General features: G+C 40.6%; 2 protein-coding genes across 4 annotated transcripts; one reads left to right on the forward strand and one right to left on the reverse strand.

Moving 5' to 3' along the window:
* Positions 1-609: 609 nt before the first annotated feature.
* ccdc24 (coiled-coil domain containing 24) lies at positions 610-19,292 on the reverse strand. 3 transcript variants are annotated; one of them, XM_005742545.1, is made up of 10 exons: positions 19,234-19,292; positions 17,798-17,959; positions 13,493-13,680; positions 8,603-8,719; positions 8,399-8,503; positions 6,777-6,831; positions 2,313-2,370; positions 1,897-1,993; positions 1,522-1,670; positions 610-1,380 (listed from the first exon to the last, which is right to left on the reverse strand). In XM_005742545.1, exons 2-10 carry the CDS (start codon positions 17,945-17,947, stop codon positions 665-667), a joined length of 1,635 nt encoding a protein of 544 aa, XP_005742602.1. In that variant the 5' UTR covers positions 17,948-17,959; positions 19,234-19,292; the 3' UTR covers positions 610-664. The 3 variants fall into 3 exon arrangements, with proteins under 3 accessions (XP_005742602.1, XP_005742600.1, XP_005742601.1); XM_005742543.1 differs by having other exon boundaries at positions 610-1,670; XM_005742544.2 differs by having other exon boundaries at positions 610-1,670; positions 19,186-19,241.
* A 417-nt stretch (positions 19,293-19,709) lies between these two features.
* Positions 19,710-21,925, forward strand: LOC102196942 (von Willebrand factor C domain-containing protein 2-like). The gene is made up of 3 exons (XM_005742546.1): positions 19,710-20,328; positions 21,223-21,352; positions 21,625-21,925. The coding sequence occupies exons 1-3, from the start codon at positions 19,972-19,974 to the stop codon at positions 21,813-21,815; spliced, it is 678 nt and encodes a 225-aa protein (XP_005742603.1). The 5' UTR covers positions 19,710-19,971; the 3' UTR covers positions 21,816-21,925.

Raw genomic sequence — 21,925 nt, forward strand, 5'->3', positions numbered from 1 at the left:
TAGTCACTGGCTATGGCTAAAAAGGACTGACATCACTTGGGCAGCTAAGTGATGTCAGCCCCCTGCCTCAACAGGAGGCGTCAAAATGGTAAAACATAACAATAGAACTTTTGCTAGTTGACTGATACAGCTGTCTCAGCCAGATCGGCACCCCCCTTCCGGCTCTCCTCTCTGCTCTCTCCTATCTTGTCCCTTTTGTCTTACTTCTCTCTATCACCTTTTCTATCCCTTTGAAGATGTGAGGCTCCATAAATGCTAAAGAAGTAAGTATTATTTCTCAGTTGCAGTGAATAGATAGAAAATAACCTGAAGAAAACTAAACAGAAGAAAGAAGAAGAGAAATAACAATTTTAACATAAACCAGTGACACACTCCGGGGCCTGATCAACCCTGGCATGGTCTGCTTGGATGAAGGTGTCTAGTGATAATGGCCGAAACACCCAGCAAAGTACCTTAAAATGAAAATATAGAGGGCATTCAAACCTAAATATATATGAAGAAATAAGAGGTGGCTCAAGACACCATACTGTATTCTGTTATTATTATTTTTTGAATCCTTACAAACCATGTAAAACATTTTTTTGCAACTGTCAATCCATCCAGCTTGGAAATAAAAAATAAAAAGAGAAGGTAGATGACTACCACCCTCAGGTAGTAGTCGTCTTTAAGTTTGCACTCTCGTAGGAGGCACTGGCTGATGAAACCTCTGGAGAAACTGGGGCTCTGCTGGTTCTTTTGGCTGACTTGTGCTTCCCCCTGGTGGTTTTTTTGAAGAGGTAAAAAAATGTTCATTAATCTTTGCTGGTGGTCGCTGACTGCATGCAGCTGAAGGATGAAATGGGCAAAGTGTTGCACACTGGCCACCCAGGCTTTGTTGCTCTTTGCCATCATTCCTGAAGGCTCCACTTAAATTTCTAGAAGTCTCACCGTTGCTCTTCCTTCTGCATGTCTGTGCAGGAGTTCTCCAAGTTTCAGACATGACTGAATTCTCAGACATCTTCCTCCTGCTATCAGCATATGACTGTGCTCTCGCTGATTCTAAACTGCCTTCACAGCTACTATCCTGCTGCCTCTTTTGAATACCTGAATTCCATTTCGCTGCCACAGATTGGTCAGTACTTTTGCTGCTGCAACTTCCTTCATTACAGAGACCGCTGGGAGCAGGAACAGGTGACGGGGTGATATTGATGTGTCTTGGCCTGTACGCAAGGCTGCTCTTTCTCTCCCTCTGCCGTGACCATTCACACTCTCGACTTTGGCTGTGAATCCTGCAGTTTACTGATAAATGGGTTTTGTGAAGGGGTGAGTTTCTCTCAGATTTTACTTCAAAATTAGCCGTAGAATCCGGGGTCCTGCAGGAAAGACCAGCACTGTCTTGTTCTGGACAAAAACCACACTGGTTATTATTTCTCATTATGTGGTCAGTGGTGAGGAGACCGTGTGTATGCCCAGATGTGTCAGCAGTGCTGCAGGTAGGTGTTTTGCTTGACTTATTAAAAGCAGATGTGACTCTATGCTGACCGTGAGTCCTGGATGTTGACATCTTAAAGAGACGGGGTCTAGCTGGAGGCCTGGGTATAGGAGGGGACAGAGGAGGAGGTGGATGCGGTCTTAGGACTGATGGAGGAGATAAAGTTTTCAGACTCTCTGAGCTTTGTGCTGCTGTCAGACTGTGGAAAAGGAATCAGAAGTTCACGAATTAAGGGAATTTTCATTCACAATGACAACAAAAAGAAGCAGTTGAAGGTATTTTTTGAGATGGTGTTATAGGAAAAGCGTCATCGTGTTCACATTCAAAATATTTAATGGAATGAGAAGACAAAAACAAGCAATGAAAGTGAAGCAGCTATTTTAATATTAATTACATAGCTGTCAATAATAATAATGCATACTAACCTGAAACCTTTCTTTGCAGGCAAAGGGGACGAAGGTGGGAACAGAAAGGGGCTGAGCTCCAAATCCACTTGTATAGCTCCTCTAAGTTCTCTCAGGTCTACAAATATACAAACACAACATATCTGAGATATGAAATGGTCTCAAATATGATTAAAACAATTTTGAGATATTGTGAATATTAATTACAAACATTAATGTAAGTCCCTGTCAATCCTAACTAATCCCTGAACGCCTCCTTGTACTCATGAACTACCTGTTAATCAGCAGAAGACAGACCCTGCATAGCTCACTTTTACATTCATAAATATGTCTTGGAATCAGTTTCAAATTGTAAACTCAAATGAAGACATGTAACGCGTGTTGGACAAAATATTTTGCCAGCAGATGGCAGCAAATGCCAAAATTTGTGACTTAACCTGCAAGTGAAGGTTCAGATTTATGAAGTCCGCTGTGACACTTTTGTTTAATGTTTGCCTGCAAGAAACACAAAGCACAGGAGAAAAGAGAAACTTGAGAGCTCATGTTAACTGTGCAGTTCTACTCCTCATCGCAGCAGCGTTTAGCATAATGCTGTGGCACCAAACTAGGACACACTGGAAAAATAGGATATAAATGTATTAAACATGCTTAAGATGAGGCTTTGGAAATAGCAAAGGAACAGGGAAGAGGATAAAACTAACAGCGGGAGGAGAAGGAAAGGAATGTGTGTTTGTGTGTAACCGCTAAATGATTGAGCAGCAGTGTTCCATCATAATTTGGCTTCAAACATCGATATCCATAGCAAATGAAAACCATAGAGCTCTGTGTGTTAGTGTGTGTCTGAAACTCACAAAACCAAAGACCTGATTGCAAAATGTGTCTTAATGTGCATGTGTTTGTTACCAGAGACTGGCACAGCCTCCTTCTCGTTTTACAGCAACACAAATACTAAGAGTCTTTATAGACACCGCAGACTATTACACAAACACACATGCACGCGTGCGCACATGCACAAACACAGACATACCCACATAAACCCACAGGCCTGGAGACTGACAGATAAAGCACATAGTCTGCCCTGTTCTCATAGTGGGATTCAAACCCAAACATTCCAGTATTGTCTTTCAGAGCGACAGACAAAGTATGTGCGGTGCCACTGACAGAGAAGTGACTGAAATCTAAAACAACTCTAAAGCGCACGCACTCCAAAAATAGCCTGTGTGGTCCGTGTGGGGTTTGAACACATTACCACAGTGCCGACTTGGTGGTATTTTAGGAAAGGCTGTATGTTTTAGTGATTAATCTGATACATGAGAACCCAAATCCGCCTCTGCACGACGCACATTTACGGCAACTTCCTCGGCAGCTTAATCCTTCTACAAAATCCAGCTCAAAGCGGTATGACAGCCATCTTTTCATAACCTGAGGTGGTGGTTCTCTAAGATGGCTCTGTCAAGCTTGATCAAGCTGGTCAAGCAGTAAAAAAATAAATACTTTCAGCATCCTGATGGAAAACCTTATATAAGTTGGTTTTATCAAGTCTCAGTCACACTAGAGTAAAAATAAGCCAGCAACCTCCTTGTGACTACGAAAAGCTGGTTGTCGCCTGGTGAATGCACTGAATTTTCTTCTCGTTTGGCAAAAACAAGAAGTTGTAGTGAACGCTTTCAACAGCAAGCCCATTGCACCTTTGACAACCTGTTTACAAGCAAGCGTTGGCCGACTCCGACTGAGTCGAGTAACTCTCTTACAAATTGGTGAAGCTTTGAAAATACCTGTCATTTTTATAAATGCAGACAGATTGACAATACATCGCATTCAATTTCAGTCAGTTTGGACTGATGAGCTCAACTCCAGTGCCACCTTTCTTTTTGCAATGGTGGGCTCAACTCAACTGGTTTTATTCTGGTTGTAATCCTACATAAAAGCAAGTCTGCTCAACACCTATGTTATTATACAGTTAAATAACTATCTTGCAGCGACTGAAACACCATTTGTGAAGGAATTCTTGAATTTGTCTTGCATATCTGAGGCTCTGGCCGGACTGTAGCATTTGGTGGAGAAGCTACACCAGTTTAACCAGAACTGCATAGTTTAGATGTTTTTAGGATGACATATTAAGGTCATTTTTAATCACATTTTACACAGTATAACTTTTATAAAGTCAGTATTGTCAGAAATGCATCACCATACAGAAGTAATAATACTCTAGCTGTTGCACTGTGATGTGCTTGTTTATCTCTGAGATGGGACTATATTATGTGGATTTTAGAAGCCAGGTGTGTAGGGTGGGGTGTAAGGCAGCTTTGAGTTAGAGCAGGGCTGCTAGCAATTCGATAGAAAAAAACATGAATAAAACAAAGTAAAATAAAATGTAAGTTAAAAGCCAGCAGCACCTCTGATAGCACAAACAAAGATCCGTCCATCAGTTTAAATAAAGATCATATAAATCATGAAATCCCTGACAGACTCCAGTCCTACGACAGCAGTGAGTTAAAGCTGACTGCGATGTTTAGACTACATATCAGAGGCTCCACTGAGACGTACTCCTTTATTTATTATGAACAAATAAGTTTCAGTAACTTTGTGTAAAGCTCAAAGCGTAGCCAAAGTCAGACTGTGATGGAAGAGATCAGTGACCTAATAAGTAATAAAGCTGTGAAGAGAGTCATGATGATGATTCCTAATTACCAGTTAGTGTCCATAAAAGAAAAAGTTCACTTATTAACAGATTATGTAAAATTGTGTGTAAACCTGTGCTGACAGCGCGGTCTTTACTTTAGAGTAAGGATAGGTTTTTTTTTACATATTTTCCACAGCTCGAGTGTTTTATACTCAGTACACTCAAACAAGGATCAGTAGAGGTTTGTGTATACATGTGTGAGTTCCTCCTATCTACTGTCATTAAGAGTTGTTTGTTTGGTGCTGGTCCAAGTCACTATCTCTCCCTCCTGCTAAGAGAAAATGGGTCATTATGACTGTGTTTAGGACCATTTTATGATTGGCCGCTACATCCAGCACTAAAAAAGCAATTAGCTCATACTGTAACATCCCTGATATGCCTGATATGCCTTTGTTTAATAGCTGTTTTAAAAACAATATAATTTAACTGCACTGAATAACTCTAAATCAATAGAAACCTCAGCTGTGCGTGGTAAAAAGCTTACTGGCTGACAGGCGTAGCATTTAGAACATGTGGTTGATTACGTAAACAAGAAAAAGCCCCCCCAAAAATGTAGAAATTAAAAGCAGCCCTTGGAACAAAACAGAGGTTAACAATTATGATCTAAAACTCTGACTTGAACATTCAAATGTTTTCCTGCTTAGCTCTGCCTCTCCATAACGTCTTCCAATTTGGAGCAGAATCTGAATTCCCCTTGAAAAACACACAGAAAGAAAATTGGTGATTTAAAGAAAAATATACACAAGTCTGTGAACTACTTCTAAATCTTCACTGTCGATTCCTTTATGACTGCCTCAGATGTGGTGAGATTGTAGAATTGTTAATAATCGAACAAGTCACACAGAAGATCCTGAGGCCAGTGTCGTTCCAAGATCTGAAGCGCTCACTCTTAATAAGGTAATGATGACTTGCACAATGTAAGGCCAACACGGTCCCCACATCTGTGACTGAACATGCACAGTGAGTTCATGCCAATCGCACAGCAGACAGCAGACACTTGCTTAAGGAAACAATTTCCTTACTGGCACTGATTGCAATCTCTTTTAAATGAGATCTAAGACAGACAAAGAAAAGTGGTTACAATTAACTTCCCACCGTCAGGCTTTTAAAGCTAACACATGCTTGGGTCACGTTTCCTCTTTATCTTCACTCTCCTACACGGGGTTTTACTTTGTCAACAATAAAAAGCTCAATGAGGGTTTCAATATTGTGTACCTTTCCCGCTTTGTTTATCTTTTTAATGGCATCTTCGCCTCACAGGAACGTTTAAGTAATTTAAGAAGCTGTTTGCGCTTCAGGCACAACAACACTTCATCCACTGCTGGGTCCTTGAAAACATGCAGTGAACTTGAGTGTCTGTTCTTTGCTTAGGTTTCTAATATTTCCGAGAGAAGCTCCTGGCAATGCAACACTTGTAGATGGTCAGACACAAAAAGAGTGTACAGAGAGATAACTTCAACATCTGGGCAGCAGAGAAGTCCTACATCTGGCTAAACTCACTCTGTTTCTGTGATAACGTACATATGTAGTTAGATCGAGTGTGTGTGTGTGTGAAAATGTCTTTATATGCCATTTGATTGATTGGGAGGAGATTGATCTTACTCTTGGCTGGAAAAATGGAAAATACAAGTTCAGACTGAGGCTTTGCAGGCTTTTGTGAGCGTGCATGCATGCTGATTTGTGAAAATGTTCGCCTTGGCTGGGCTTCACCGCCAAAAAGAGAATTAGCAGGACTGCCTAAGGGACTGAAACTAAGAGGGAAAAACATATCTTTTGTCTTTCAGGCTAAAAATATGCTGACGCACGAGGAAGTCAGTGTAATGGAAACGATGAACATGCATCAAACAACTCAAGCTCGAAAAATGCTAAATGCTAAAAATGCTATTTTGTATGTAGATTCTTTCTCTGTAGCTGAAGAAACTTTGGATGAAGGTAAACTCTCAGTTTGGGGATTAAGAGGAAAAATTACACCTGAAGAAAAACCCTACTCTACAGATTATGCTACATATTGATAAAGCACACATTATTCAGGCCTCACAGTCCTTCGCGATGCTCATAATTCATGGATTGTTTTGATGTGTAAAATTCACAGCTGTTTTGGTGCAGTCACCTGTAAATAACTGTAGGATTTTCATCAGTGTTGCACTGGCAACTAACAAAAAAAAAGGTTGAGTAAGCATTCATTTGATAGGTGGCTGTTCCATCCTGATCTTCTTACCTTTATATGCTTCACCAGTCTGGTCAGTTCTTCACATTCCCCTATTAGGAGAGCTCTGCATGGATGGATAGACAGACAGACTGACAGATAAATATCAGTTTCAATAGGATGGAAAACACAGGCAGCGACAACAGAATAGGTGCATTGCTCAGACTTTATCCTCTGCAGTTTTCATACGGTAGAGAGGAAACAGTGTCCTATTTTTCTTTTCCCTCCCTATCTTTGCCCTTCTCCAGTTACATAACCGTAGTAGATTTTATTCACTTCTTTCAAATGAAAAAGAATCTTCTGCTGGCTCTGGTCGGGTCTGGGATCCATTTATTGACAATGGGGCCTTTTGTTCTGGTCTAGGCAGGAAATGGGAGAAAGAGAGAGAGGGAGGGAGGCATTTTTCTAAGGTAGCTCCAGCGACTGCTTTGCCCCGTGGGCCTCAGAGCGAGGGGTGAAGGAAGAAACGGAGGGATGGAGCGTGAAGGAGGCAGGGCAATGACAAAAGCCACAGAGGAAGGCTGAGGGGGAAATTAAGGGGGAAATGAGAGGGCTCAGAGAAACTCTGACTTTCAGAGTTACAAAGACCAAATATGAATGAGTCAGTCACAAAAAAAATTATATGCAAGATGTGTCGCTGCTAGACTGTATTACAAAAACCAGGACAAGAGTTCATTCTTTAACTATTGTACCAGTGTGAACTGTGCTCTTTCCCAGTTTGGACCGCATGTATGCCCTTACGTTATTCCACTAAGTTGGGTGTGTATAGATGGTGCACTACAGGGTCATATATAAGGAGGCACGGAAAAAGATTTTAGGGGTCACAATAAACAAACAGCTGTTTGTTTATTGTGAAATCAAACCAGTCTGTATGCTCTAGAGCATACAGACTGGTTTGATTTCACAGAAGACTGATCGATACAACCGGTGCTTTCTCCGAACAGCACAATCCAAATAACAATATGTTGTATTGATACAAAAAAGTAATGAATGACAACACTGAAAGTGTTTTAAGTACAATAATAAAGGTTCTTTAAAGGAAGGTGTGATAATGTATTTGCTTATTAAAATCTGGATGTATTAGGGCGATACTGCCGGATTTGTAAATAAATTCTAATCATTTGACCCTGAAGGGCAGACTTTGTGGATTCACAGCAAGCACTGAGCCTCTTTTTAAAAAATCATTTCACTAGCATTAAAAGATTTTCTGTTCTTTTGTTTTTCTTTTAGCTCTGTAACTTTGAGAACGTGTGACATCAATGTTGCTTACTTACACATACCACAGATACCCAGCAACAGCGTTGTTTCGAGCCTCAAGTTTCAGGTTTTGCTGCCTTGCCCTCAGCTTCTTAGCTTTAACAGACTATCACTATCTATCTGCTATTTGGTGCCAAGTATGGTGAAGACTGCTGCAGCTTCAGACAACAACCACATGTGAACACTTCAAATGACCCACAAACAGAAAAGCTGAGGGATTTAAAAACTTAACAAATAAAAGTCTGAAAGTAGTACAGATCTGTACATTCAGATGATAATATTCCCTTTGGTACAAATGACCCAGTTCAAAGTTGATTCAAATACTTAACAAAAATGTTTTTAAGGCTTTTGAAATCCTTAACATGGCTCAAACTCACCTGAGTCGATCAACCACTTGGTCTATCTCGGTGACATTAAGCTTTCCTCTCACCGCTTCGATCTCATCTTCAGTTCTGGACTGGACCGAGCAGCGGGAGTCCGGCCTAAAGAGGGACAGGTTGGAATTGAAGACAGAAGATTACAAGACTTTATCAAGTTCTGCATAATCTCAGTAAATTAAGCAAGCCTGGGCTCTTGCTAACCTGCTTCCACTGTCAGTATCTTCAGGGTTGGTGCAATTAGTATGACATCTGTATCGGTGGCCGAGGGCGTAGTTTAGAGTCTCAGGTTTGTACCGATGCAGGAGCTCCTCAACATCTCTAATACAAAAGAGCCACAGATTGAGCTTTTGCTTTTCTGCAGTTTTCCACAGTGCTTTAATCCTTTGCATTGCCTAAAAGAGGTTGAAACTGTATCCAAGCGCTTTGCACTGTTTCAGTTGTGGTAGAATGTGCTGTTTGGTGTTAAGAATATAATGAAGCATAAGCATAAGTTCAGTAAGAAAGATCTGTAAGCACTCATCTGCACTGGTGGTTTTTGCCTGCCAGTCTATTCTTTGTATCAGTCCCACTTTCACAGGCTCTCAAAACTCAATGCTGACATCACTGTTCTAGTCCAATCATCTTCTTGCCTGTCAGCTTCAACCCAATCAGCTTCCAATCTGTTTAATTTAAACCTCAGTGCTCTTCTGTCATTCTCTCTTTCAGACTTTCATTCACGCAACCCACTTCTTCCCCATCTCCACAGCACCCGAGTCACTCAGGGCGCCATCCAAGCCTTCATCTTCATCTTCACCATCACCGCCCTCCAGGGGGTCCTGCCCTACTTCCTGTCACTGGTGGGACGCTGTTCTGCTACGATGGGTTTTTGAAATCTAATTGCCAAATAGCTTAACTGAATTCTGTATATCAATAAATCATGTTCTGCTATTCCAAATGGTCTCTTCTTATTGAATTAAAATTTTAAAACGTGTCCACAAGTTATCTTTAAAAAGCATGTATATCTCAAAGCAGAAAAGTTATACAGCAGCAGCATTAAATCTTCTTCACTCATGGAGAAAGCCAAACCACAGGGGCAGCTGCAGGTGAGGTAGCTCTCTGCCTGGTCCATTCTGCTTAATTTCACAGTCACTGCGCAATAGAAAATGCATGTTTTTATGCGAATCTGGCAACGATATGCATCTATGTGTGTTTGTGTATGTGTAAGAGACTGAATGGTAGGAACATCAGGACCACACAGGAGGAAGCCTACAAGATAAATCAGTCAGCTTTACAAGGCACACACCCACCCCCACCCCCACCGCCTCATACAAACGACTCAAACACAGAAAAATGCAGCACCGACCGCATCAACAACTATTGCTGAAACCAGTCGTGTCAGGTAAACGTCTAGTAAACCTTTTTTTTTTTAAGGTACAAATACTTTGTATGAGAGGTCCACACCTTGATGTATGTATTCTCAATTTTAACGCCAACAGAGCATATTAAATTAAACAGATGGTTGTCGAGCTCTACAGTGAAAGTGGTATCAGCGAGAAGTGTGTTAGGCTTATTCCTGAAAGCCATTCAGCCGATATGCACTTGGGACTTAGCCTAATTGAACGATCAAAGACCTGGATCACACACACAGTACCATGCATCAAGGTCAACAACTACACAGAAGCCAACTTCAAAGAGAAAAGGTGATTTGCACTGGCACAGTCTGTGTGGCACCAATGCCTTTTTTTGGCACTATTCCCTCCCAGCCAATAACAACAGGCTTTGTTTCTCGGTCTGAATGGTACTTTTTATAATCCATTTACATCCAAACTAGAGCACTTTACAAGAGTGACTTGTGTTTTGCAAGTGAGCGAGGCTTCAGTTTGTGTCTTGCTCAGTGACACGTTAATAAGACACTCTGCTGTTCTGGGCATCAGACCTGTAGCCTTATGGATATTGGATTGTCAGCTTAAACATCAGGCCTTGCTACCATCTGTAGAAAAAAATCCCTTTAAGATTGCTTCAAAATAAATCCCTGTCAACTGAGCTGTCATAACACGCACCAGTGTAACATTTTATATTTTTTTTGATCCACGAACTAGATTCAGTAGGAGACTGTGGAGAAAGAAGTCTTAAATAAAAAAATAAAAAAACAGCCAGTCAGTGGAGGGCAGTGCTGGTCTGTTGGTTAACTTTGATCAAGACTGAAATATTTCTCAACTAATAGATGAATGAATTCGAGCATGGTGCTGTAATAGGATGTCACAGCTGCGACAGTTAGTCAGTTTGTGAAATATCTTCCCTCCTAGATATTCCACCATCAACTGTAAGTGGTATTACAGCAAAGTGGAAGCGTTTAGGAGCCACAGCAACTCGCCCATGAAGTGAATGACCATGTAAAGTTGCAGAGCGGGGTCGCTGAGTCCTGAGGTGCATAGTGCGTAAAAGTCGCCAACTCGCTGCTGACTCTGTAACTGCAGAGCTCTGAACCTCCTCTGGATCTAACATCAGCACAGTGTGCTGGATCTAACATGTGCTGGAAGCACACAAACTTTCAGTACACAAACTGTGCTGGAAGCCTCATGGCACTGGTTTCTAGGCTTTACATTACCAAGCACAATGTTAGCATTGAAATGGAGTGGTGTGAAGGATGCGGCCACTGAGCTTGAGAGCAGTGGAAATGTGTTCTGTGAAGTGGTGAAATCACACATTTCTATCAGGCAGCATGTAATGCCAAAAAAAACTTTACCTGCCTGACTGTAAAGTTTGGTGGAGAAGGAGTGGGTTTAATACATCTTTAATTGGGTTGTTTTTCTGGAGCTGCGCTGAGGCCCTTTTTAATGCTTCAGACATCTTGGACAATTCTATGCTTCCAGCTTTAACAGTTTGGGAAAGGCCATTTTCTGCCCCTGCATGCTCCAGTGCACAAAGTAACATCCATAGTTGGATGAGTTTTGTGTAGAAGAACGTGATTGGCCTGCACAGAGCCCTGACCTCAATCCTAGCAAGCACCTTTAGGATGAACTGGAACCAAGACTGAACCAGGCTGTGGTGAACAGTACTTTTCTGGATAAATGGCAAAAACAGACACATTCCAAAATCTCATTGAAAACCTTCTCAGAAGAGTGGAAGGTGTTATAGCAGCAACAGGGAGACCAAAGCCATATTAATGCCTTTGGATTAACAACTGGTTGTAAAAGCTCCTGTAGGTTAGATGTGTAGGTGGCCCAGTACTTTGCCCATATAGCGTAGACTTTATACAGAGTTTAATTCGTCTAATCAAATACCTGCAAATTATTCAACTTCTTGTGTATGTCAACTGTGTGCCAATCACACATAGACAGCAAAGAGGTGATAAAACATTTCCATGGTGCAATTTTAACTACTAAACACACAAAATAAGGACTTTTCTAACATTTATTTCTTTGGGTTTGGGAAATGTCAGTCTTTATGGCATTTTTACCATTTGAAAGACATGATTAATAAAACAAACAAACAAACAATATTAGATCAACCCGTAATTTATACCCACAAATAGCCCAAACGCAAATAACTACATTTAAAAAGACAAAAAAACAAGGACAACCTGATTGCCACTCAGTCTGCGCTGTTAGTGAAGACTGGATGGCAATCAGGTTGGACTTTGGTGATACTTATACTGTAAACAGGGCAGGCCTTTGCTGGTGTCTTTCTTAAGGTGTCTTTATGGTTCTTTTTTAATTACCACATCACTTATTTAAAGTAAACTTCTTAAACTTCTTAATCCTTTCATCAAGTCCAATTTAAAGCCTAAATTTCTGATTATTGGCTTTTCACGACTTTTTAAAGGTCCACAGAAACCCACAGAATAAAAAGCTGCCTCCAGCCTACAACAGCCTGCACAAATTGACAGGCAATAAATGGTAAGCCACAAAGCGGAGTGCAATCCATCTTATGTCCTAAAAGGCCTCAGCAAAACCAGAGAAGTCATGCGGCAGCATTCCTGGCTGCAAACTGCAAGTTGCTGGGGTAGTTGCTACCTTAAACATACATAGTCTCAGTCTCTCACACACACCTCCTCACAAAGGCATTATGTCTTAATGTGAGAATGCAGGGCCGTGCTGGTAACCAATATTGCTCTGCCAATGGTTTTATGACATTCTCCAGAGTATTTTAATGCATGTCATTAAATTGCCAGTTGTTACAAGCTTATCTCTGACCTGCATTGTACGATTAGCTGTAAAACATTTTAAAAAAAGATGAAAAAACAGGAATTAGGAAGTTTTATTACTACTTCTTGAGACGCTTATAACTCCCTGATGACATATAAAGCAGATATAGAGTACTAAGTCTCAAAGCTGTCTCCCTGAGTGCCCTTCACTGGATCTCAATCAGCCTTTCTTTTCCTTCAAAGTTGTTGCAATTCTATACTAACTTTTCACAAGATTTTGAAGATGAGTATTTGGCTCCCATTTAAAGTAAAACATATCTGCAATTCGACAGAGCTTGCACTGAGTGCGAGTCTAGTGTTTGCAGTCATCTATCACTGTGTCTCGCTCCTATAATTGTCCTATTGTTCCTCAATTCCCACACCAGTTCCCGTCTCCAAAAACCTTTGTCCTTCTGCTTTCCCATGCCATTTGTAACCGACATGGGAGCACAAAATAGCATTTTATGGTACTTTTTGTCAGGAGGGAGAAATGACGTAAAACGTGTGAGACCATGGTCTTAACTCATCTGATCAGCCCACCTAATAGCTGGTGAATAAAGGAAAGACATGAATGATCAGGGGAAAGAAAGAAATGTATAAAATGGGCATAAAAAGTCAGGATAAAAAAAACAAACTAATAAAGCTTTTAATTTCTTAAGAAAATGTTCAATGTATTGTCACTTAGTCCTGGGACAGACTGGTGACCTGACCAGGGTGTACCCTCACATCTCACCATATGATAGATGGGACAGGCTCTAGTTAGAGTGGATAGATGGTAACATTATCAAGATAACAAATTAAGTTATTCTCCAAACTTTGAAGTGCATTTCAAGGCTGTAGCAGAGACTGATGAATAAAAGCGCCATAACTAGTTCATTAAGCATGTCCAGCAGTGTTGATCTGAGTATGTGAGATGTTCCACCTACCTTCCTGCCCTGCTGGCTTTCTCTCCGAGAGTCTGTAGTAACATCTTGACCTCAGCTCTCAAAAGCTCTTTCACAGCAGGGGGGTCAACTAGAGGGGCACTCTGCAGACATGGGAGCGGGGTCCCCGCCCAACCGCCGTGCTTTCCACTTCGCTGGTTCTCCTGCCACATCTTGTGCCACATCTCTGCCTGCAAAAGGTACCACAGTGAGACAAGTGTTTAAAAAGTCCCACATTTACTCATATCTACATGGAAATGTAATTGGTGCAAAATACAAGTGTGCAGGGAAAATTACCATGAGAATTATGAAACGCCCATCGGCCTATTTTGTTACCACTGTGCACAAGTTAGTAAATCAATTTCATTTGGAAACAACAGGTTTGTGCAATCTGTTTACAATCTGCATACTGCAACACGCCCACCTAAAGCAGAGAAAGTGATGACAATGATGTAAGACAGAAGCCTGCATAGCTAATAGGCTGGAAAGCAGGGGAAAACTGAAATAACAGAGGCTCACAAGCGGCAGAATTCAAAAAAGGTTGGACATGAAAGTTGAAATGAAAAAGACCACCAAAAAAAAACATGTGGAGGGAAAAAAATCCAAGTGAAAAATCCTAATTTTTAATGAAAGCTATTGTAATTATTTTTATTATTATTATTATTATTATTATTATTACTATTATTGTTATTATTATTATTATTAGTAGTAGTAGTTGTTGTAGTGGCAGTAGTGAATTTAAAGACTTGTGTTTAAATTACCTTAATTTGCTCTTAGGTCAAATTCAGGTAGGATAATACTGATAAATCACATTTAAGCATGAAATATTCATACACACAATTTATCCACAGATTTGTAAATGGGCTGGTTATTAGTTGAGTCCACATGGAGTATGCTCCAGATACTGACTTTGTTGGCAAGCTTCCTGCCTAAAGATGACAGGAAGGCAATTATTTTAAAAATAACAGTTATTTCAGGTCAGCAATATGAAAACAATGTGTGAAAAAGATAAACTGTGAGAAGAGTAACCCATAATTCTATACTGCTTCATATGAAAATGACAGCATAGCGTTTGTATTCATAGAACTATTAAGATTGAAAGCAGTGGTTAACAAATACAAAAAATATCCTGCTAGTTACTTTAAAGGTAATCTACTAGTATTTACTCAATGTAAGGATACAAGTAGTTTCCCTCACAGTGACTCAGAAGTTCTACACTGAAAAAAGAATCTGTTAAACTGAGGGACAGATAAATATTTCCACTGACAGTGCAAATACTAAATACTACAAGGAGCAGACATTTTCTTGGCTGTCACTGATGCAAGAAGAGCTTGTTTACTGTAAACTGTTGTGCACAGTTGACAGTCTTCTTGGAACAGGAAGAAATACAACTTCTACATCCACAGGGACAAAGGAGAAAAAAAAAATCGATATAAATCTGAAAACGACATACACCGTTAGCATGCTTTCACACCACACTGGCTACTATATGTCTTGGGCTGAAAATTAGACAAACACCTCTGTTCATTTTGAGGCCAAGAACCTTTTTATTCTTTGTAGCGCGTGTGAATGCTCATGCCTCAGTGAAGTCTGGATCCCATTAGCACCTCGACACCTGTTGCTTGCCAATCATTTATGTCATGATGCAAAGACTTTACTTCAAAAGAAGGATATTAAACATAGCACTTCTGGTCTTTGCATGTGTATGTGTGTGTGTGCACATCCTCTCGTAACGCCAGCATTTACACCCTATCATGGTGAACACATACAAACACACTAGCTTCCGCCATGTGCCTTTAGGCGTTGAGGTGTTTATATTAAAGGATTCATGGCTCACTGGCTAATGAGTTGTTCCTGGATGTTTTTCCCTTTTTCCTCAGCAGTAAGCCAATCTCATCCAAATGCTATTTCAAGGGAACACCGGTGAAACGTTTCAGTTTTGCTGAACTACTTAAATTGGGTTTTTGAAAATATTTAACTTTGGGGATGAAAGAGAGAAAGACAGAGTGAAAGTGAGAGTTCACGGAGAGATCGGGCCTTATAGGGAGAGTCTAATATTTTCTCTGATCCTGCCGCCTTAGACAATGAGGGCCTTGATGGAGAGAGGAATGGCAGCGCTGAGGAATGGAGGAGACACCTGCAGATCTGCTATTACTTTTCACAGTGGCTCACTGAGGAATGGAAGTCATTATGTGGCTGCAAGAGAAACATAGACAGAAAAGAGAAAGAAAAGACATACAGAGAGCCGTGGAGAGAAAAATGAAAGTGATCCATCCTAAAGTAAATGTAAAGACTGAATCAAAACCTGAATGTACTTGTGTGACAGTCAGATAAGGCCCTCTCTGCTCTATTTTTCCTGAATAATTCTCAGAGCTTTTAGCCTCAAGTCTGTTATTCCACCTGGAGGCTTTACAGTCAGACACACTGAACTGTAGATGAAGAAATGTCAGAGCAATACTCAAAGTCACACACACATACACGTGCAAGGGTACAGGCGCACAATCAAAGCTGACGCACACATACACACAGTCGAGTCAAATTATATGTAGCTAACAGTCTTATCAACAGTTGAGGATTAGCCTCTTTAACCCTGTTATACCGACCCCCTGAGTGACTCAGCTTACTGAGCTTCTTTCTGTGTGTATATAGTGTGTGCGGGGTTGTGCATATGCTGAATTATTTTGCAGTAGTGAGAAGGAGTACCTGCATGCCGTACAGTTGTCGTGTGGATTTCACATAGAAACTGCTACAAATATTATATGTGGTAAGAATCTACATGGCAGGCCTCTAGAGCCGAGTTAAAGCACATCCAGGTGGTTTCCTTTTCTTTTTTTTGTGTGAGCAGTGACTGAACCATTGGGGCACGGCATGGAAAAGAGGGCTGACCAACACATGGAAAGATTTTAGTACTAAACAAGCAGAAGAAAGAAGCTGGTAAAGAGTGAATGGTCTGCATTTAGTAGTGGCTTTTAACCTCAGAGGCTCTACAAAGCATTTGCAGTGTTTCTCATTCATTCATTAACACACACCAAATGCTGCCACTGCAAGGTGTTTGGCTTCACTGTCTTGCTCAGTTACACCTCAGAAACTGGAGGAGTCCAGACAATAAACAGCCAAGCACGAGAAATTTCTGTTCCTCAGAAGGTGGTGAAAAGAAAGCCTACAAACTTGATCTTAAGTGCAGAAGCACAACTGTCTGTCTGAGGTCTGTCATTTGAGTGTTTCAGCTTTCACTTATTTCTTTAGTCAGCTGATCATAGATTCATTAGAAATGATCTTTTACAGTTCTTTATTTTTCTTTATTGAGGTGTTTGGTTGCTTTTTATGGAAAAAGAAAACATATGATGCCCTGACTTTGCACTTTTTTTTGGAAGGTACATTTGACTGATCCCTTATTTCCCAAGCGTCGCCACAGTGGATGGATCCACGAGTTGATTTGTCACAGGTTTTATCCATCTCACGGAGTGCACTGCTGTCTCCAATCAGGGGCCTACATGTCTGAGGCAAAAATGCCCACAGAGCCAGATGCAAAAAATGCTTTTTAAGAATTCATTATTTGAGAAAGAAAAAAGGACAGACAATAGAAATATGTTTTACCACAGCTTTGGTTCAGTGGTTGTATCACATCAAGCCACAGTATGAAAGCTGGAATAAGATATTTCAATTTGAATGAATATATAATTACATTTCTCAGTTCTTCACAGTTTTTTATTAATGAGTATCAGGAAGTCACAGTTTCTTCCCTGACATGTTTCACTTTGACTCTTCTCAAAACTTTTCCTCTTTTAATGAACATTTTCACCTCAGTCTTGATTTTAAATGTGCTTGTTTAATGAGTTGTGAGCCATTTCAAGTCCCTGTAGGTCTGAGAGTTTAGCTGCTCTGGAATAAATATTGAAGTCTGTCTGGCTCACATTTGGATCTCATTGTGGCGCCGTGCCAGCTAACCCACATTTCACTTTTATTATGGAGTCTGGGAATTGTAAGTAATGAATATATGCAGCAAAACTAACCTACTTACACACCCTTAAACCAGAGTCATTAAATTGTTTGGCTAGGAATGCTTAGCTGAGCAATGTTTTGATTTGCTTCTGCCCAAAAGGAAATTCTTGCAGAAGTTGTGGTAGTACTTTTGTTAAATCCTGCTAGAAACAGACCCAGCGTGAATTCCTCAAAGAAATAAAACCATATGAATGATGAAACAATCTGCTGACTGTGAAGAGGGACCTTTCAACTTACAAACCAGGTGTTGTGGTACTGTATGCAGACAGAAGACATCAAACACTGGAGTTATAAAACTTCTCTCACCTCAGTGTGCATGTCTGTGTACACATCTACCAAGGAATGGCCCAGTGCGGTGTAGATCTTTGGCAGCTCTGACTCAGAAATATGTTCAGCGATCAGGCCCCATAGGGACTGACCAGGGCCCCAGACCTGGCTTTCATCAGGTGACTGCATGTGAATGGCAATCTAAGAGTGAAGAATACAAATTATTGTGGAACATAACAACATACACTGGTGTGAAAAGGTATTTGCCCCCTTCCTGATTTCTTTTATACCCCCCATATTTAAATGTTCCAAGTAACCAATGTATATAATAAATTTATTTATACATATATATGGTCCAGGTATTGACTACAACACTTTGTCCTGCTGCATAACAAACTGATGGTCAACATGGACTTTCTGGTAGAACGCAGAATTCATGGTTCCATCATTTATAGCAAGTCGTCCAGCTCCTGAAGCAGCAAAGCAGCCGCAGTCATGATACTACCACCGTCATGTCTGGCTGTTGGTATGACGCTCTCTTTATGAAATGCTGTGTTAGTTTTACGCCAGATGTAACAGGACTTAAACCTTCCAAAAGGCTCGTCAGTCCACGGAACATTTTCCTCAAACACTTGGGAATCATCAAGATGTGTTTTTTGCAAATGTGAGATGAGACATCAGCAGCATTTTTGCTCAGTCGTTTTCTTACTGTTGGATCATGAACTCTGACGTTTACTGAGGCAAATAAGGCCTGCGGTTATCCAGATATTGTTCTGGGTTCTTTTGTTTGAATTACTGACAGACTCTTTGAGTAATTTTAGTAGACGGGCCACTTCTGGGAAGGTTTATCATTGTTTTCTTCATTTGTGAATAATGCTCTCACTGTGAATTCCAAAGCCTTAGAAATTCCTTTGTAATAGATGTCAATGACTTTGTTTCTCAGCTGTTTCTTGAGGACTGGAGTTGGACACCCCTGATCGTGACATGATGTGCAGCTTTTTGCGCTCTTTTTGCCTACTTCACTTTGTTAGAAGCTCCTATTTAAGTAATTTCTAGTAGTTTATAAGTAGGAGGGGAATGGAGTAGAAGAATCAAACTGGGTAATAAGCTAAAACTTCAGGCTACACCTTTCTGGCCAAATATTTGCAGTCTTTTGTTGCTTGTTGTTTTCATTTTCATAAATAACACCAAAAAAGAAAAGAAAAGAAAAATCGTTATGTAATTAACGTCAGCAGTACTACACAGTATTTTCTTTCCTGGTAAATGGAGCTGCCATGTTTCAAACCAAACGGGCCTGCTGACTTAATAAACTTTAGCCGCACTACTGAAAATGACTGACAGGAGCAGAAAGTAGGAGCTCGTTTAAACCGATGTAATGTAAGTTTAACACTAAACGATACAAAACACGCTGTGTGAAACCTACTTACCAAATGTGTTTTAAAAAACACTGTAGCCAAAGAGGAAGAGAGGCTCACCTTTTCGATGTTTGGTGCGCTTTGAGCTTGCGAGACTATGGTATCTAAGGAAAACAATTGAGTTGCTAGGGAGAGATATCGCGAGATTTGTCTGAACCGTTAACACAGAGACTGCATTCAAACAAGCAACCTGTTCGAGTGGTCTAGAAGTTTATCTTTCAGCTACAAAAAAAATGCCAAATCCTTTAATTCGTTTTATTTAAAATTGGCTTAAGAGTTGGTTTAATTTAAAATAAAGCATTAAACAAAATACACGGTGGGATGACGAAATGTAAGACATTAAATCCAGGTAAACTTGGTATATTGTAAAATAAAAATAAATACAACACTAAACAGCACAATAAGAGCAAATTTAAAGGCGCAGTAGGCTTCACGCATCGCACAAGGCCACGAAGAACTCTTGTAGGAGGCTGAAGTCGTGCGTGTTAAACTAGGGAGGGACAGGTTTCAGCTTAGTAACGTTAAGGGCAAGCATGTACTCTGATGAGAGCAGTGAAACTTTCCCCAGCCTCCACTCCCTTCCGGACTCCTTGCCTTGCAAAAGTGTGCGCAGACCCGGCAGACCGCTGTGGAGAGGTTCAGGATTTGGGGGGGTTTGTTTTTAACAATCTAACGAAGAAAAGGTTTTGTTTGTTTTTTCAAATCTTGGCTGATCGCTCTACTAAACCCAAGTAGGACTATAGTGCAAGTTTCCCTTCACTAACGAACTTTTACTCATTTGGATTAATCAGCTAGATTATGGAAAAGCTTGTGAGAGAGCGCCTTTCCTTAGCGCGCGGGATACGCACGGTCCTTCTGGCACTTGTACTTTGCGCGCAGGCTTGTTTTGGCTTTTCGGTCGCTGGACAGCAGGAGAGCACCTGCGAGGCCAATGGCAGCATTTACTACATGGGAGAATGGTATTTCCTGGACTCTGATCACTGCACTCAATGTGAGTGCACCGCTGAGGGCTCCGTGTGTGCCCGCACTGAATGCACCTCTCTCCCAGCTGCATGTATCCACGTTAGCCACTACCCCACCGACTGCTGCCCCAGGTGTGAAAAAATTGGGTGCGAGTATCGAGGGGTGGTGTACGAGCTAGGACAGAACTTCCAGGTAAGTCAGTGCCACATAAATAAACATAACCTATTGGAAAGGTCTAAAAATTTGTCTTTTTAGGCCTAATTTTTTTTTTTTTACACTTTTTCTATATTTACTTTGATATACGTTTGTGAATCATCAGGCTTTGAAGAAAATGTAAGAGGGTTACAGGTGTGCATTGGTTGAGACGTCCATCGATAATAGTTTAGTTTTGTAAGAATAGTGCTCAAAGTAGCTGCAACTATTTAGAAAATGGCCTACAAGTGAAAATGTCAGCATCGTCATCCTAAAATGAAGCACCTTAGTGCGCTTATGTCAATAGTATTATTTAAGTAAATCTTTTTGACGTCAAAGCTGTAGTAACTGTACTGTACTGTAAATACATCACAACAATAACAGTGTACAAGAACATTATAAGAATACATTATTCGAAAGAATGACTTGAACACTAATAATAACAACACTTAATAGAAGCTCTAAAATGTAATTATTATCTAAATAATCTGAATATCATAGAGATATTCTAGTAACACAGGGGAGCACCAGTTGGTGTTTAAACTTTGGGTCTTCTGGTCTGTTTTATGCCGCCCACTTGTGCAGCCATTGTTCCCAATCGTTGTCTCTTGCATGTGTCAGAACCAAATGAGGATGAGCTTTGATGAATACTAAAGCCTAAACCAGATATCCGTTTGTATGTAATGATTATGCAGTATTAAATTGGAGGTAAATGGCGCCCCCTTTTGAGTTGGTACGAGGATTAGTACACGCTTTAAAAAGGATACCATTATACATAATTCGTGTGCTTGCTAGCAGTGACTAACCCGCATTTACATCACGAGGAGATTAGGAAATGATCCCTGCTGGGTTTCAGTGTATGCGTGTGTTTGTGTCGGTGTGTGTGTTTTCCAGCCATCAGAATGTGAGCAGTGCACTTGTGACAGTGATGGCATTGCCCGCTGTCTTGTGGCAGATTGTGCGCCTCCACCATGTGTCAACCCTGTCTATCAGCCTGGGAAGTGCTGCCCTGAATGCAAGGAGGGTATGTTAAAAACACAGTTTAATAAAAGTAGAAAGTTTAAAAAAAACACTCACAGACAGCATCACAGAGAGAACATTTATCTTTTTTTTTTTTAATAATTTGAGCACAGTTTTCAAATGTTGTCATTTAGACCCACTCTAGTGTGGTCTTGTCTTGTTTTTGAAAATTGGTTTAAAATAGGGATGAGTGTAGTTACACAATGCTATCCATTTGACTGATTATGTGTAGTATCTGTTAAGTTCCAATTACCTCTTCTTCTCCTCTCCCCAAAGGTCCTAACTGCTATGTTGATGGATCACGCAGTAAAGTGATTCCTGCAGGAGAGCCCATCTGGGTTGACTCCTGCACCAAGTGTCGTTGTCACGACGGCCAAGATGCTGGTTACTGGGAGGGAAACCGCCTCGCCACCTGTTCCCGCCTCAGAAACTGTAAACCTCACCAGCCGCCCACCCAGCAAAACTGATTCTCTGTCAGTAGGTAGACTGTCAGAGGTCTACATTTCTTAAAATACATGTTGTTTAAAGAAGCAGTATGTTAATGTACTGTACAGTACTGTGCAAATGTCTTAAGCCA

The sequence above is a fragment of the Pundamilia nyererei genome, unplaced genomic scaffold (genome assembly GCF_000239375.1).
Source record: "Pundamilia nyererei isolate P.nyererei 1_Seehausen unplaced genomic scaffold, PunNye1.0 scaffold00121, whole genome shotgun sequence".
NCBI classification, from domain to species: Eukaryota; Metazoa; Chordata; class Actinopteri; order Cichliformes; family Cichlidae; genus Pundamilia; species Pundamilia nyererei.

Coding starts and splice junctions, on each gene's coding strand:
- LOC102196942 (XM_005742546.1), top strand. CDS start 19,972: ATGGAAAAGCTTGTGAGAGAGCGCCTTTCCTTAGCGCGCGGGATACGC. Junction 20,329..21,222: donor AGCTAGGACAGAACTTCCAG/GTAAGTCAGTGC, acceptor TGTGTTTTCCAG/CCATCAGAATGTGAGCAGTG. Junction 21,353..21,624: donor CTGCCCTGAATGCAAGGAGG/GTATGTTAAAAA, acceptor CTCTCCCCAAAG/GTCCTAACTGCTATGTTGAT.
- ccdc24 (XM_005742543.1), bottom strand. CDS start 17,947: ATGCAGTCACCTGATGAAAGCCAGGTCTGGGGCCCTGGTCAGTCCCTA. Junction 2,371..6,776: donor GACTGGTGAAGCATATAAAG/GTAAGAAGATCA, acceptor TGTTTCTTGCAG/GCAAACATTAAACAAAAGTG. Junction 1,671..1,896: donor CCTGCAAAGAAAGGTTTCAG/GTTAGTATGCAT, acceptor CCTTTTCCACAG/TCTGACAGCAGCACAAAGCT.